Below are 18,232 nucleotides of genomic sequence, written 5' to 3' on the forward strand. Positions count from 1 at the left end.
TAAAGTCGCTTGTAGGCAACTTTAAAAAACTTTAAGTTGAGGAGAGCTGGAGACACACGTCTGCTCGTGACCCGGAACCGGAAATCTGATCTGTGGTTATGATTTGGACAACATGGTCACTACTTTTTCTCATCAATACGACCATTTTACAACAACTATTTATGAATCCACTGGGTTCTGATGATGAAAACGTTGATAGTTTATCAAAAAGATACTTCTTAAATCTGTTGTCGTCTGTAATCCCCAATTTAGAGAGCATCAATGCACATTGCTGTTTCGCTGAGACTTCTGGGAAATTTCCAGGGTTTCAGACAGCTCTACAAAATGGTGAATGTACTATAAAGTCCACTATGTACTGGCTAGTGAAGGAATTATGACGCAACCTGTATTTTGGTTTTGATTTTGAACAATTTCTTTGAGTCCCTTTAGAGATTTTTGCCCTATTCCTCTTTTTGGATGGTTTTGTCTGCTCTGATGTAATGTAACTATGCTCAAGATTCATTGTCATTGGGATTTTGAGAATGAGGCGGTGACAAATGCAGAGTAAGAGAGAAGATTTGTGAAAACAAAATGGTCATTGCAGTCCAGACGAGACAGAACAGAAAGTCAAGCTACTTAAAAAAAATCTCCAAAATCTCAGTAACCACCTGAGAGAATCTAATGAAAACCACTCTGACCGTCATGCGTCACGTTCAACTAACATCAATGTCGTTCCTGCAAGACTGTTGAGACATCCTGGATCTGAAGCGGTCTTTGAGCCAGACGACGGCTTTCATCGTGTGACTGGAGGTGTCGAGGGGGGGTGAAGTGGGCCCATGCCATCACAGCAAACACAACATCTTCTCACTTTTCATTTTAGCCTGTCATGAATGTTATAAATGTGTCACCCAGCCCTCTGTGGACGCACAAAGTTCACTCCATCTCAATAGACACTCACACTCTGGGAGGTTAGTCTGCTGGGATTGTTGTCATCTTCTCCTGGGACGTTTTTGTTCCTGCATTTAGATGATCCACAAACAAATGAAAATCTGGATGTTGTTTTTCTGTCACATGTTGGATTTTCTCCTCTTTTCTTTGTTTGTCAGAGATTTGTTTCATAGTTTTTCTCTGAAACATTTACATTTTTTAGCAGCAGGAAGTAACAGATTGGACTTCCTGTAAATCTATTTGTTTTCGGTCTATAAACAGCTGCTGCTTCTTCTCTTTTTCTCCATTTTTTTCTTCTTTTGTTATCATATTTGTTTTTCTTTCACCTCAGTGTTCTGCTTATAACACCAGACTGGAAAACGATTCTTATTCCCAGACATTTAAAATGGGTCGGTTCTGGTTCTGCAAAATAGCTTTTGTGAGCACTTGTTGGCATTTATTACACAGCCTCTTTGGTTTAGAAGAAGATACCTTAGGTGCACATTGTTCTGGGTGTTCTTTCTTTCTCCCTAAATTACCAGCTGAGATCAAGTCTCCAAAGCAAACTGATCCGGTGCCTAAAGGGAAGAAACGAATTAAAAATCAGCTTTCTTTCCAGCAGGAGGTTCTGTTCCTTCTTTTTTTTCTCCTCCCTTGCGGACTCTCAGAAGGAGGATCAGAGTTTAAGCCGCATCTGTGAAGTGAATTCTCTGTTCTCGGTACTTTGTTTTGAAGATGGGAAGTTCCTCGATTGTCTGTGAAGTCTCTGCGGTCACATCCGTGATTAAGATAGAATCTGCGTCGCTAAATGTTCTCATGTTTGTACTTTGTAATGAAAACAAAAGAGGAAAATTTAACTTCAGAATGTTAATAAAGTGGGTTTATGTTACCATCAAATGATGAAACGGAAGTCATGCCTGTGAGCAAGTCTTTGAGTTTTAATAAATAATAAAGAAGACTTCTTAAAGGGTCTATATCATACTTTTCTTTAGCATTTCAGAGTAAGCTATATATATGATAATATATTACCTTTGGGACACTAAAGATCACATTTTGAATGAAATATTAATTATTTTCACAACTTATTTCCTACTTGGAAGTAATACATCTTGGTGTCTGAGGTTCTTTCTTTGTGGTTTCCGCCCATTTCATGACATTAACGTCAAGCCAACCACAGGAGTGTGTCTGCGTTTCGCCCACAAATACAACATCCAAACTTTTACAAACATGGATGTGCATAGAAAATGAAAGATTGATCAAAGTTAGCTCCGTGAAGAAAGTGGGTGTATGTGTTACCCTGAGGGGGAAGTTTCTGTTTATTCTGGTTACAATAAAACATGTGCTGAGCTTTAAAGTAACAAACACCATTTCTTTCTATCCAAATCTTTAGGTTTTTATCAATTTTGTTCTTTCTGATCAAATGGTGGTGATTTAATACAAATGATTTACATTTTCTCCTGTCCAGTTAAAGACATACACATGTCAACAAACATGATAAAAAGTTTGATTCGTGATTTGTTGAGGTGGTTCGTGAATTAAATTGAATTGCTTTCAGGTGGTCACTTCCAATAAGAACTCTATGTAAACGCATGTTTTAGGCAACGGCGTTTAATAATCTGTCGCTACTCGAGTTTCTACGACTGTTTTTGAGCTCTTCGTACAGATCACACAACCATTGAACGTGCATTGAAAGTTAAACTAATGACCAATCAGGATCAATGGACGACGTCTCCTTTAATTGACAAAAGTGATTGAAAGTTGATTAAGGAGAAATGAGTAAGTGTGGTTTATGTCTGGCCAGAATTATATGACACAAAATATTTAATATATTGGAATAGGGCTGTGAAAGAAAAAGCCTGGAGCAAAGTTTGTGAAATTTGCACCGCTGTGACATTTCATACCAAGCCTCTAAAACTGTAGGTGCTGGACATGCGCTGGTAAACAGTAGAACTATGTAGACTGCTTGCCCAGTGTGAACACAACGGGCTGAACGTGCGTTCGAGTGTGGGTTATTGAACGTCTTCTTGATTCTGATTGGTCCACTCAAACAAACAAGCAAACTCATTTTTTTAAGGATCCCACTTTTTAGTAGTTTCTTTGAAAAAAAAAAAAAGTTTTCTTAAAAAGTTTATTTGATCTACTTGTTTTCTTGAACAGTACTCCTAGATCTTTTCACATCGTTAGTGTTTATCCCCTTACGTACAAAAACACAATTAAAATAATATCTCAATGAAAATGGGTTCTTATTGCTCAGTACCTTGGATGAGTAATACCCACAATCAATGTCTCTCAAAATGTTTTCAACCTTTTGGTTGAGCAGGCCAGACATAAATATCCAACATAAATTGGACGCAGTTACCGTTCATCTCAATGTACGTCACTGCTGTCTCTATTCTTGGAGTTTATCTTTGATTTTTTCCTTTTTTGTCTGATGTTTTTGTGTGAAATCCTTTTAATATTTAATCCATAATGCTGCTCCTGCTGCCACGTTTTCTGTGAAACCAGATATACCTCATGAATCATCCCCACTTCAAAAGATAAATAACCCAAAAATCAGATAATCCCACTACACACAAGTAATAAAACACAATAAAATAATGAAAAGATTAGGATTAAGAAAAATAAACTGATTATCAACAGGGCTTTGTCCATGGTTATGGTTTGTTTGCTCATGAGTCATGCATTAACGTCTTCAGTTTTCAGAGGTTTCCGCTGTCAAGGTAAAGTTTATACATTATGACTTAAAGGAAAGGCTATGTAATCGCCCATAATGCACCTGCAAATCTAAAGAAGCCAGATGATATTTTTAAAAGCAAAGTGTCTCGAAATAAAGTTGAAAGTCTGACGTTTGAGGGTTTTTCCTTTGTTTTATTTCAGGGACTTTAAAAGTTGCTGTCAGGAAGTGAATGTCTAGAATTTCTCTGTCACTTGTTTCTTTGTTACTTAATGATGGAACACATTTACAGAAATCCAAATCATTGTCTCGCTTTAAAAAAATCCTCACAGTTTTCTCTTTTTTAAAAGGTTTCATAATCTTAAAGTTTGTTTTTTGGGTTATAAAACATGTTGGAAACTTCTGGACTTGTTGCAACATCTTTTAGGTGTTTTTCTTCAGGTCAAAAATAAAATAAGATCTATAATTGTTCATGAATGTGACGTTCTGTCCCCTCTCCTGCAGATGAAGTGTGTCCTCCAGACTGGGATGGTCTCATTTGTTGGCCTCACGGCTCCCCAGGACAGATGACCGAGGTTCCCTGTCCATCTTACATCTACGACTTCAATCACAAAGGTTAAATACTGCAGTTTTCTTCTGTCGATCCTCCAATGTCAAAAGTTCAAGCAAGATTAAAAAAAAAAAAAAACGTTGAAGCTAAATTGATTTTAAGAGTCCACTGGGATGATGAAACACGTTTGCTGCATCACTTTTGGTATAAAATTATTAGAACTGTCAGGCGATAAAAATCTTTAATCGCGATTAATCGCGTTGTCCAGAGTTAACTCGCGATTAATCACAAATTAACATGTGGCCTTTTTTTAAGGAAAAAAATGTGTGCTTCGTGGAATTTAGCAGTTCTACATTAGTTATGAAATAATTAAAATAATAAATAATAATAAAAGAATGACAAAATTAATAGTTTTCATCAGAAATACTTTATTTTGTAACATTGTATTGAGATAAACTTTCTTAACAATAAAAGGCTGTAACATAACAAAAGCCCAAGTGCAAGTGAAGGGCATTTTAAATTCTAAACTTCAATCAATGTTTAGTAAAATAAAATTAAAAAAACATCCAAAAAAAAATTTCCATAACACTTTCATGTTCATTTTTTGTCAGGATCAAATCTTTTCCTCCTCTGCTGAACTACAGTAATAAATGAAATAGAGATTTATCATTTCCAATTAACTTTTGTTTTTTAAAACATTAAAGACTGAGAAAAGCGGGATACTCTGTGGATAGTTTGACAGTCTGTTACTGCCGCCGCGTTCTCTGGCTGCAGCTCGATGCAGCGACGTGTCCAGCGGAGTTCACGCCATGAATATGCCGGCAGACAGACCGCTATGCTGGGGTTGGATCACGCTTAAACCTCCAGAACATTTAAGACGTCCCCCGGTGCGCTTGCTGTTCGGAATGTCGGGGTCCGCAGCTCTCGGGAGGCGGCGCCGGATGCGAGCCGGCACCAGCAGATGTGGTACTGGACGCAACCAGAGCCGGGTTAGGGTGCAGGAGCTCTCCAGGTCCTAGCGCCGGTTTTAGCTCGGAGGTTGGAGAGCCGCCGGTGAGTTAAAGGGGGGGAAGCCCGCGCGCGATATGGAAAGGCACGTATGAGAAAGTCCGCGATTAATGCGTCAAAAAAATTGTCGGCGTCAAGCACATGTCAGATTAATGCGTTTTTAATGCGATAAATCTGACAGCCCTAAAATTATTAAACTTACTTATGTTTACTCATTTACGTACTTACTTTTGTACATACTTACGTACGCACTTACATACTTACGTACTTATGTACTTACACATTTGCTCACTAAGTTACTTACATACTAGTTAAATATGTACTTACTTACGTATGTACGTAGTTATTTTCTACTTGCATACTTAATTAAATATACTTAATTACTTATGTACATACGTATGTACTTACTTTTGTACTTACATACTTACCTTTGTATTTACATACACACGTACGTATTTACATACCTACTTAAGTACTTACATACTTGTGTACTTATTTATGTATGGGCATAGTTATTTAGTAAATTACGTACATACTTACTACTTACGTCTTAATTACTTACTTACTTATGTATTTACATACTTGTGTATTCACGTACTTATCTAGTTAAATATGTACTTACTACTTACGTACTTAATTACACACTTACTTACATATTTACGTATTTACATACGCACTTGCATCTTTACGTACTTATGTATGTACGTACTTATGTACGTACGTACTTATCTAGTTAGTTACGTACTTACTACTTATGTACCTAATTACGTATTTACTTATGTACATAGGTACGTTCATACGTACTTGCTGATGTTTTGACATACTTACTTACTTATATGTGTAGGTATTTATCTAGTTTATTACATACTTACGTACTTACTTATGTACTTACTTACTTACTTACTTTCTTTTTATATTGGCTTTACCCTGTACTTATGTACTCAAGTACTTATTTACGTAATTACTTATAAAATTTAATTGCTTACTTACCTTGTTTTTTATACTCCATACCCACGTTCTTACTCACAGAGTTACTTACATACTTTTTTTTATACTGGCTTTCCTCAGCATTTCTCTACACAGTGTGTTTTAACGGACCATCATTTCCCATCTCGGTAACAATAAAAAATCATATTTACCCTTTAGTGTGCTAGCAGAGAAAACAATGTGTCCAGTTGAAATCTTTTAAAATCCACCAGTAGCTACAATTCCCAGAGCCCCACGCCGTTCACATTGAAATGTCCTCTATAGAGATCAAAAGGAGTTCATTCTGTAGTGTGTATTAGTCGGGTGATATTCAAGTTTAAAAATGTCCCAAATGTCCTTTAAAGCTCTGCTCCCCAACCCCCCAGGCAGAAAGGAGAAAAACACATGACCCACATTATTTTTTGTTTTCTTTCCATTTTCTTTTTTAAGTTTTGCATTTTGGAAAACTTCTGGATTCTCCACCACATCCGACTCGTACCTCATTCTTGACACTTGTTAAGTCGCTCGGTCACATGCTGAAAACCATCTGCTGAAGACATTCAAAAAACAAACCTATTTGGAAAGTTTCTTTTAGTATAAAACGAGCCAGTGAGGAAACAGAAGAAAAACCTTCAACTTCAAATGAATAGAAAGCTCATTTTAACAGACAAAAACCAGGAATTTGTAATCCAAATACGGATTTATTGTGACACCATAATAATAAAACACTAACAAACAGTTGTCTAATGTTACAAGGATTCTGCTAAGAAACTTGATCAAACGGTGGCTTCACGCTTATTACTATATTGAGAAAACAGCAGTTGAATCCAGGAGTGTTCCTGTTTGATTTCTCTGAAACCTTATTTGTTTTTTATGAAGTTTTTGTTCTAAATTGAATGAAGCGTTTGTTTACAGGACACGCTTACAGGAGGTGCGACATCAACGGTTCCTGGGTTTTTGTGGAGCAGTGGAACAAAACATGGACAAACTACTCGGAGTGTCTCAGCTTTCTGCAGCCTTTCAAAGACGAGGAGGCCAGAGTAAGTTTTACTGTGGTATGGTCTGTAATAGCTTTACTCGCGCTCACAGACGCACACACGTGCACTCCGAGAGCTTCATGCAGCCGGGGACTTTGACTGGCAACACAGAAACCAAATGTTTTGTTAAGCGGTTTTATATTGAAACTCTTTTCAATTCTAGCTTTGAGCATCAAAACATATTTTAGGGGGAAAAAAATACAATATAACCTGAGATGGAAAGAGTTGTTTTTACTTATGACAGAAAAACAAAGTACCAATACAGAACCAGAATGTGTAAAGCTATCATTTTCTTATGGTGTCACAGTTCTCCAAACTTTTTTACAACCTCAGAAAAAGTAAGTTTTAGGGAAATTTTAATTTGAAATCTGCCAGTGGTCACCCTCTGTCCACAAACATTTGCCTTTTTATGCTGAATGATTCAGATTTGTCCATAAAATAACAGAATTCATGACTATGGTTACAATGCCCAAACCACGGCCCCTCCACCGCCATGCTTTAATGTGTTTGTGCTAATATGCTTTTGGTTAGATTAGGATTATGCAAAAAATATCATAAAGAGAAGAGATGAAACTTCTTCAATAAAAAAGATAGGTCCAAATACAAATCAGATTGATTGATTAGTTTATCAATTTTGAAAATCCAGAGAAAAAAGGAAATTAAAATACTGTTTTAAATATATTTGATAAATTAATTCAGAAATGTATTAGAAATTATAAAAAGGAAAATTGTGCTAAATTGTAATTAGTCCAAATCATAAATAGACATATTTGCAATTATACATATAAAACACACATAATATATTAAATCTATTTAATATGATGGTCAAGTAGAATTTGATTAAATAATCAAAGTTTGGTTAATTGTTTGAATTAACTAAAATTTATGTCACTCCACCCCTAGAATCTACACAGACAAGAAAGTATGCTGTTATGTATAATTTATGTCTTTATTATTGCAATATAGCAGTATAAATTTTTAAAAGTTTATTTTGACTATATTTTTGAGTTTAAGACATAAGAAAGCCTCTTGGACAAGAGACAAATGTCTGAAAATTAAAAAAAAAAATCTGATCTTCACAGTTATGACATTGTACTCGAAAAACATTTTTCATGTCAAATTCATATTTAGGACTAAATGCAATTAACACTTTTGGCAGCAAACTTCACCAATTTCTTGTCAAAGAAGTGAACAGCAGCCCAGTCGCTGCAGCTTCACAGGAACCATCTGTTCAGATATTCTTTTCTGCTTTTAGCGACTCTCCATCAGCCCAAGACTCAAAAGCAGAAAATTGAATGTTGTGACCCAATCAACAATCAACAAATTGAGGAGGGAAAAGAAATAAGTATTCATACAGGGAAGCTGCTGTTCCCGGGAGAAAAAACACTCCTCACAGCTTGACCAAGAAACCACGATGAACTGAGATTAAACCTGCTGAATATCTGAAATTCAAATCTTGATATTTTGATCATTGAAGATGAGCCAATCTCCTGTTTTACACAAAGATCTGAGCAAGTTTTATATATATATTTTCAATTTTGTCCATTACTTTTTTCTCTGATCCAGTTTAGTTCTGTTTAGGTCTTTTTATCTTCCTAATTTATAAAAAATAATGAACCCTTCTTACACTGAATTATTGTTAAATGTAGTCCTGGTGATAATCGCTGCTTTTCAAAAATCAAAAATGCTTCACTAAGAAAAAAAGTGGACAATTAGACCAAAATCATACAAATTACACACAAACCAAAATTCTTATTTTACTAAAATATTGGAAAAAAAAGATAAGAATCAAGACAAGTGAAACAAATATTAAAAAAAAATACAGAAATTAAAGGAAAACATTAAAAAAGAAATTTACATTTATAATTGAGCATTGTATGACAACTGCGACAGACTGGCGACCTGTCCAGGGTGTACCCCGCCTTCGCCCATCAGTAGCCGGGATAGGCTCCGGCACCCCCGCGACCCCGAAAGGGAAAAAGCGGTCTGGAAGATGAATGAATGAATGTATGACTACTCGCTCCCACCATCGCCACTCCCTTGAGACCTGCTCTCATTGGCTAAACGGCTTCTACACGCCCCTCTCTCTCCCCTTCTGCCTCTGGTCGTCCAGTCATTAAAATAAAACACTTTTTAAAAAAATGGCTGTTGATGTTATCTCCACACCAACCATTTTATTTTTTGCTTGAATCGAGGTCACAAACACGTCCTGTCATTTTTAGAATTAGGAGTCAATAGATTGAAATCTCCAAGAGTAGCTTCAATTTGCAACTGGCACTAAAGGTCATTTCAAGATGGCAGCCTCTTCTGGAGGTCAGAGGTCAACAGATCTTGGGTTGTGGATGTAGTCTTGACCTGGTTTTGTGAAGATCACTCAAACATTAGGTTTTTTTCTCATCTTCTGGGAAAATGTCGTGATCACCCACTTTCACTTTGACCCAAAATTCCTACCAGAGCTGAAGATCCTGTCACCATCCCATAATAATTTAAAACTTCCTTTACATATTCCTCACTTATGTTTTGGTTTTGTTAATGGATTTTGAACAATTTTGTGGAACCAAATATACATTTTGGCCACATTAATTTTTCTTGGGCAGTTTCGCCCACTGTGATTGTCATCTTTTTTTCGGGGGGTTGTTCACATGCCCAAAATATATTTTTATTTTTAAGAACAAAGTTGTGTTTTTGGGGTTTGAACATTTCTTCAGAGGCAGAGGCCTCCAGCTCCTCAGGTACGGATCAGGAACAGACGGTGAAACCTTACGGTGCATTCTAATTGTTTAACACCTTTTCAACACCTGTGAACCCGACAGGTGAGGATCTGTAAGGTGGAAGGAGATGTGATGATGAATTGAGGCAAAGATCGTTAAGACACTGAGGTTTCTGCAGCTTAGTCTGGTTTATAAGCAGAGTATTGACTTGTTTCCTGTCAGTCTCTCCAGGTCCATGTTAATTCTCCTCAGCTGTTTTCATTGTCCTCAGACCAGATAAGTGTCTGGTTTTCAGTTCTTCATTGTCACTCCTATTGTATTGTCATGTTGATTATTAAATATTTTTTCTTCAGTTTGAGTCCTCCTCCACCTAACCCGTAGTTGAAAATGGAAACACCAAATGAGATCCACACCTCTTAAAATTTTAGAATATTACACTTCAATGTTGTTGTTTTGTTGTCACAAAAGACACACTACTACAGAGTTAACAACTCATTTTAAAAGGCATTAGTGAATTACAAGGTGAATGACTGGAAGGTTCTGCATCTTCATTTCTCTGTGTGAAAAACACAGATATTGCCTCAGCGGGTGTCTTTTCTTTTCTTTTTTTTGTACTTGTTGCAGAAATGCTACAAAGCATTTGATGAAGAAGTCATTTCACTGTCAAGGACTACACACATCTTTCTTTAGATGCCCTCCATTTGAATATTTCTTTTTTAAAGCTTTTGCACGTTCAAAGTGAAGCTTTTGATGTAGTTTTTTCAGTTTCACGGTTTCTGCCGCCTCACCTGCAGAAGTTTTTGTTAAAAATTCTCTTCTCCCGAGGGGGTTTTTGTGCTTCAATGTGCAGATGCTTTGAAATTGTTCGTCTGACTCTAAATGTGCACAAAAGTATAAGTTTGGTGTGACTTTGGTTATTTCTGTTGCCCTGTTGTGGTGGAGCCTGCCCCTAATTCTGCAGGAGTTTTTATACAGCTGCAAACATCTGTAAAGTGCATTTTGATGCAATGTGAACAAGGAAGTTTAAAGGTTTAGTCACAAATTCCCTTACGAGTTGATGCAAGCTCAGCAGGCCCAGATTAATCCAGCTCCCCTATGGGGGGCAGGTAGAATATCTTGTGCCGAGAGTCGCATCGTTCCAACCTCCTAAAGTGGGTCAAAAAAGTTTTTCGTCAGCCAACAATTGTGCAAGTTCTCCCACTAAAAAAGATGAGAGGTCTGTAATTTTCATCATATGTATGCCTTAACTATAAGAGACAAAATGTGGGGAAAAAAATCAAAAAATTGACATTTATTTGTAAAATATGGTGGAAAATAATTGTTTAGTCAATTATAAAAGTTCAACTCAATACTTTGTTGAATGCCCATTGTTGGCAGTGACAGCAGTCAGATGTTTTCTTAAGTCTTCACAAGGTTTTCTCAAACTGGTATTTTGGTCCATTCCTCCATGCAGATCTCCTCTAGAGCTGTGTTGTTTTGAGACTGTTGTTGGTCAACTTTCATCTCTGTCCAAAGAGTTTCTATGGGTTGAGATCTGGAGACTGCATAGGCCACTCCAGGACCTTGAAATACTTCTTATGAAGCCACTCCTTCAATACCCGTCAGTGGATCACGCTGAAAGATCCAGACACGTTTCATCTTCAATGCTGATGGAAGGTTTTTACTCGAAATCTGACCATAAATGGTCCCATTCATTCTTTCCTTTACACGGATCAGTCGTCCTGCTGAAAAACAGTCCCAAATCATGATGCTTCAACCCCCATACAGTAGGTATGGTGTTCTTTTGATGCAACTCTGCATTCTTTCTCCTCAAAACAGTAGATTTCTTAACAAAAAGTTATATTTTGGTTTCATCTGACCATTGGACATTCTCCCAATCATCTTCTGGATCATCCAGATGTTCTCTAGCAAACTTTAGATGGACCTGCACATGTTCTGGCTTTAGCAGGAGGACACGTCTGGAACTGCAGGGTTTGTAGTGTTACTGATGGTAGTCTTTGTTACTTTGGTCCCAGCTCTCTGCAGGTCATTCACTAGCTCCCCTTGTGTGGTTCTGGGATTTTTGCTCTCCGTTCTTGTGATGATTTTGACCCCACGGGGTGAGATCTTGTGAGGAACCCCATTTGGAGGGAGATTTTCTGTGTTCTTGCACGTCTTCCATTTCCTAATAATTGCTCCAACACTTACTTGTTGGAGATTCAGTCTTCCCAGCCTGGTGCAGGTCAACAATTTGTTTCTGGTGTCCTTCGACAGCTCTTTGGTGGAGTGTGACTGTTGAGGTTGTGGACATGTGTGTTTTATATAGATAATGAGTTTTAACAGGTTCCATTTAAACAGGTAACGAGTGGAGGACAGAGGATCCTTTGACAGATCAGTTACAGGTCTGTGAGAGACAGAATTCTTACTTGTTTGTAGATGACCAAATCCTTATTTTCCACCATAGTTTGCAAATAAATTCTTAAATAAATCAGACAATATGATTTTCTGGATTTTTTTTCTCATTTAGTCTCTTATAGTTGAGCAATGGTTTCTTCTTTCAGCGTGGGTTTGGAGTCCTTTAAAGTAAATTATTATTGTATTCTAGGACATTTTTATCTAAATATTTCTCCATGTTAAACAAATGTTGGGTTGCATATCCCTGTGAAGAATGGAAGACATCTTCATTTCTTTCTTCTCATCTTACTTTGGAATCGGGACTGTGAACAATAGGACATTGTCTCATAATTTGTCTCCAGGCAAAATTCTGATGAAACTTTTTACTTTGAAGGCGATCACACCCATCAATGCTGAATTTATTGGAAGTATGTGACAGACTTCAAACTAACCTCTTCTGTTGAAACAGTTCAACTTTTTCCTCTTCCTGTTTGTATTTGGGAGAATCTCGCCCTGGATGATGCCGGGTGTTGTTCTTTTGATTTTCCTGTTAAACAGCTTCTGAGACCTGTTTGATGTTGGACTTACTTTAGTGCTGAAAGAGGCTGTTTCTCCCACTAACTGTAGTTTCTCACACGGCGCCTTTGATCTGTGAATTTCCATAGATTTAGACCTGAAGTGTTTCTTTTTGGGCTTGTTTCTTTTGCTGATTTCCAGTTTTTATTTTTAGAGGAAGTTATGTCACATCCAGGCAGGTAAACATGTCAAGGAATGTTTGAGCATTTTAGAGTAGATGAATGAATCAAACACAAGCTTCCTGGGAATTTTTAGAAGTGGGTTGTCAGTCTTTTTTACATAACCCAACCTTTGTTTTTTCTTTTTTTTATACTCAATGCAAGCATGTGTGGTCGCCTCATAAAAGATCCCAGCTCTTGAAGTAAACCTGAGCTCAGGGTGATAACAGCGGTTTATTATTTGGTGTTATTGTGACCCTGTGATGGACTGGATCCAGATTGTAGCCCACCTCTTTCTTTGCTGACAGTATGAACCATATGATTGCATATAAAACATTAATGGATGTTTTGATTGATAAGATCAATAACTTTTTGGTCATAAATATTGATGCACATATTTGGAGAATAAATCTACACTGTTCAAAACCATGAAAAATACATGTTTACATTGCGTAAAATTGTCTACATGTAGGCTTTAATGTGGCTCTGCACAAATACCCTCACGTACAAGTGACAAATATGAGAAAAATATAATATATATATATAAAATGAGAGATGTTTCCCTTGTGAAAAGGATCTGCCAAAAGAACTAGTAGAATTTGCACAAAACTAGCTATCTTTAAACTATCTTTATTTTTAAACAAATTAAGCAAATGCTCATTTTAAGATAAAGTTGTGAAATTAAATATAGTTTAGGAGTAAAAAGTAGTTTCTGTAGAGATAGTTTTATAATCGAATCACTCAAGATATTCAATATTTATTGTCTCAACCCTTAGTTGTTTGGAGCCTTTTTGAGGTTTTTTTTTCACTTTACAATTTTCACTAATACTTAACTTTAAAACTATTTTTTGAGGTAAAGCTTGATGTAGTAAAACTTCTTTTTACAGACACATTTTCAGTATGTTATATGATTCCACAATGAACTTGAAAATGTACAAAAGCCTCAATTCCTAGCAGCAAATGTTTTCTTACTGCAAAAATCACAAAACTTTTACTTAAGGTTTTATAGCAAAGATCTAAAGTGCAAAGGTAAAAGAAAAATGTAAAAATCCAAGAACGAGGTAAAGACGAGGTCAAAACAATATGATTTTTTTTAAACACATGGACTTTTGTAGATGTATATATATTATATAACAATTATGCATCACAGCTCTTGTCATCTTAGTATTAAACCTAAAATGTTATAGGTAATAAAAGAATAAATGAATGAATGAATTGCGAGGTAACATCCTTCCTACGTCTCTAACACTTCCTTTTTACAGTACAGTACTTACTGCGTATTTATATGGTACCTTCATGATACATACGAGGTGTCTACTGTATATTTACATGGTACTTGCTTAGAAACTTAGGATGTTCCTGCTTGCTACTTGTATGGTTACTGGGTTTTAAGTATTTACATGATAAGTTAATATGTCTCTCTTGGTTGTTGATATTTATGTGCTACTTTTGTGGTTCCTTATTTCGTGTTTTTATAATATTTGAAAGGTTTAAGAAGGAGTCGGTACACAAAGTACTTTTTGACAACTTAAATTCATGTGGTAAGTTTATGTGTCATGTGAATACCTATACTGAAATACCACGTAGGTACTTTGTAGGTACAATGGAAAAATCTTGTAGATATGTAAGTACTGTACAGTACAATGAAGGGTTACGCCTACATCATTGTAAACAACCTGTTTATAAATGCACAGATGAGAGCAGAGACTCCTATTTTGGTTTAAAACAAAACCATTACTTCATACTGAAAAGTCATTAATAATTTGACAAAAATACTTGATGTTATGCTATGGTCCGGGAGCATACTCGATTCTGATTGGCTGCAGAGTATGGATTAACAATTATAATGTACACTCAAAAAAAAAAAAGTTCTAGTCAAATAGCTTAAATGTTCACAGCGTTGGTTTCTTTAAACAAACTTTAGCTTCACCTGGACAAAAGCTCAGCGGTTACCATGACAACGTGCCACATCACGTTTCATAGTCTGCTTTTTGTGAAAAAGCTATTTAAAACGAAACATATATATATACATGTATATATATCTATTGTATAAGGGGGATAATGCCTAACTAGGTTTCACATTATCAGAAATTAACAGTTTGACGTCAGAAGGTTCAGGCTTCCGAGCTGTCCATTAATTTCTGATAATGGACACCTCGTCAGGCATTATCGCTTAAATTTTGTATGTTTATTTGTCATATGACAGTGATTTTTAACTCCTTTTTGGCTGATATGACCTCCAGTCTACATTTCACAAATACTCTTTTTTTATCTAGACTGCAGGCTCAGAGTTCATGGAATCATGTCTGCAAGGAGGTAGACACTCTTATAAAAACTGCTTCTATAGAATGCAGTTGTACACAGCTGCATCACCCACCCCCATTATCTGTCAGTAATTTTAGTTATTAAAATGAACTGAAGCCAAATTGGACTCATGGCTTTTATGTTGCACTAAAAGTGCTGATAATCATAGTTTTTGAGTGTAATAAAACATCACAAAGAAATCAACCCAAATTGGAATTTTCCTCTTCATTATGTTTATCAGAATTATAGCACCTATAGGACCCAGTTTGATCCATTAGAGGGAATGTTGAAGCAAACATGCTTTCTCATTCTATGACCAAAACTCCTGAAATAACTGTCATTTCTTTAGTCATTTTTATTTTGAGTTCAGAAATATGACAGAAACATCGTGTCCTCTGCAGCATCCAGTGCAGACAGGCCCTTCTGAGTGATGCGTGTGTGCATTCTGTCTCAGTCAGAGAAAACTCTAAAGCCGATCTATATATGTGTGTGTGTTCACGGCAGGACTTCTTTGAGAGGCTGTATGTCATGTACACCACCGGCTATGCTGTGTCCTTCAGCTCCCTGCTAGTGGCCATCATGATCATTGGATACTTCAGGTAAGACTTGTTTTTCTCTGAGTCACAACACCAGGAGAACATCCTGGAAATCAGCAGAACAAAGCAGGACAGGAGCTCTCTCCAGCAGAATATCTGCAGAGGCTGCTGCTGTAAACGAGCTAAACTCAAAATGACTCCTCTGTGGCGTCTGCTGTTGTTCCTCTGAGTGACTTTATGCTGCTTGCCCACATTCTCAGACTCCACTCTGGGATATGAGATTACTTTGCTTTTTAAAACAGCGGATACTTTTAGATTTGGGAGCAGCTGCTGAGTTTAAAGGTGAGTCATCGGTTTCTTTGCAAGTCTCTAATAAAAACTTGTATGTGGGAAACTCAAGGCTACCAGAAGATTATACTTGAAAATAAAATAAATGTGCATGTTTAGGAAAAACAACGAACAAACCTGGAAGTCTGAGATTAAGCCTATTTATTTTGGGGTTCCAAAACAAACTCTAAAACCATCTGAATTTCTTCAGCAATAGTGAATAAATCAAAAACTGTTTTTGATCATCCTTTATTAAAAGTGTTACAAGAACACCATCTTATTTTTCATCACAACTAAATAGAAAACTATTATACTCTAGTTTTATAAACTTCAATAAAATGGCTTATTTTATTTGAGATTAATCCATTTATTTAATCAATTTAGTTAAATTCCTTTTTTCCTAAGATATAATACTGAGCTAATTATCTTAAATGAAGCCAATCTATCTTGAAGTCTCACTCTGATCATCTTTTTGTCTATTCTAAAAGCATTTCCAGTGGTCTTTTTTTTTTAATTATAATTTTGCTGTTAGTCAAAATAAAACATGTTTTTTAGGAAATAGTTTCTGCAGAGCAGCAGGAGTTCTTTCAAAATTCACTTATGAGTAGTTGGCACCCTTCACCCCTGCCGCCGCCGCCGCCGCCACCTCCTATGAAGTGATTTTTGTGTTTTGCAAAAGTCACAGTTTTGAGATGAATTTTTTTCCTAAATTGGAAACAAAATATAAAGTTTTAAGAATAAAACTTAAAAATTTTCATATAACAATATTAAGCATTTGCTTTCAAGAAATATGTTTCTGTTTACAGCACAAATGTTTTCAGATGTGTTGTGTCTCATCTCACTTTCTCCCTATCTTTGATGTTTCATTCACAAGTTTCAGATAAAACACCTGCAGGAGAAAAAAAAAATGTCTCTGCCCCATCCAGCCAGACGTTATACTGTATTATGTTATTATTTGTATCTGTATTATAGTTTTTTTTCATGAATAAAATGTTGAACTTTTTGTTTGATTGATTCATCTTCTCTAAAACGCTTGGAGTATAGAGATGGGTGTTACTTAGTGAAAGTTTCTGCATGAATGACGGAGGGTCTTCTGAGTTTGTTCAATGATCCTGCTCAGCATTTATTGAACAGAAAACAGGACATAAACTTGTTGCTACATTCATCTAATTAAAAAAAGGCACTCAGTACATTTCCTAAAAGTTACCTTCAAAATAAAAACACTTGCGATTTTTCACAATAAGGTTGTTCTTAACATTTTTAACCTCACATTTCATTGTACGATTAAATCATCCAACCAAATCATAAATATTGTCATTTAAGCTGTAAATAAGTCAAAACACAGGGAGTTTGTGGCCCGCCCAGCGTATTTTCTACGTCACAAATGGTCTCCTTTTTTAAAACAATAATTTTTCCTCGTATTCTGATTGAGAACAGTTTTAATAAAGAAATACTCAAATTCAATTTTGAGCTCAACCTTGTTTTATACATGTCCTCCACCATTAGAAAAATGCAACAAAAACATGTAAAAAAAAAAAAAAAAACAAACTCAATTTTCTTTGCAGTAGATCTTTAAGCAAATCTAAAAATTAATTGACGTACAACATTGGACCAATTCTACATAATTGCCTACCACCCACAAAAAGAGACTGCTATAACACAAACATTCTCATCTTTTACTTCTGTGGGTGCTTAAGTGCTCAAACACCCTGAGACTGGTAATTGCCTAAAGCCTTATTAGGTAAACATAACCTTTATTAGTAAGAATTATTTGTTTGACACTTCTTTTTTTTTTTTTTTTTTTCGGGTCAGAGTAACATTCAGCTCCTTTATCCCTCCACAAAAGTTAGCAATTTGAATAAATAATGCTTTTGTAGTTAAAGTTTTATCAGTTATGTTTAGATTTTTAATGTGTCAAATATCAGAATGTTGGTAAAAGATTATTAGACTAAACTTTAAGCCCAGATTTTTTATCTTCTGCTGCACATCAGTGACTAGTTGTTGTTGAGAAGCACAATGTATATTATTTATTTTAAAGAAAAATAATTCTACATCAATGTTGTGTTTATATTTGATGGTTTAAGGAGAAAAAGGATAAAGTTGCAC

The 18,232-nt window shown here is 35.9% G+C and overlaps 1 protein-coding gene across 2 annotated transcripts in view; it reads left to right on the forward strand.

Moving 5' to 3' along the window:
- The window catches only part of pth2ra (parathyroid hormone 2 receptor a), an 87,022-nt gene that overhangs the window by 15,896 nt on the left and 52,894 nt on the right, over window positions 1-18,232 (forward strand). For both annotated transcript variants that reach the window (XM_036209633.1, XM_024287309.2), the window contains 3 exons: window positions 4,085-4,195; window positions 7,020-7,144; window positions 15,768-15,862. In XM_036209633.1, coding sequence (XP_036065526.1) covers window positions 4,085-4,195; window positions 7,020-7,144; window positions 15,768-15,862 — 331 coding nt within the window. The remainder of the gene's footprint in view (window positions 1-4,084; window positions 4,196-7,019; window positions 7,145-15,767; window positions 15,863-18,232) is intronic.

Source organism: Oryzias melastigma, linkage group LG21 (assembly GCF_002922805.2).
Source record: "Oryzias melastigma strain HK-1 linkage group LG21, ASM292280v2, whole genome shotgun sequence".
Taxonomy (NCBI): domain Eukaryota; kingdom Metazoa; phylum Chordata; class Actinopteri; order Beloniformes; family Adrianichthyidae; genus Oryzias; species Oryzias melastigma.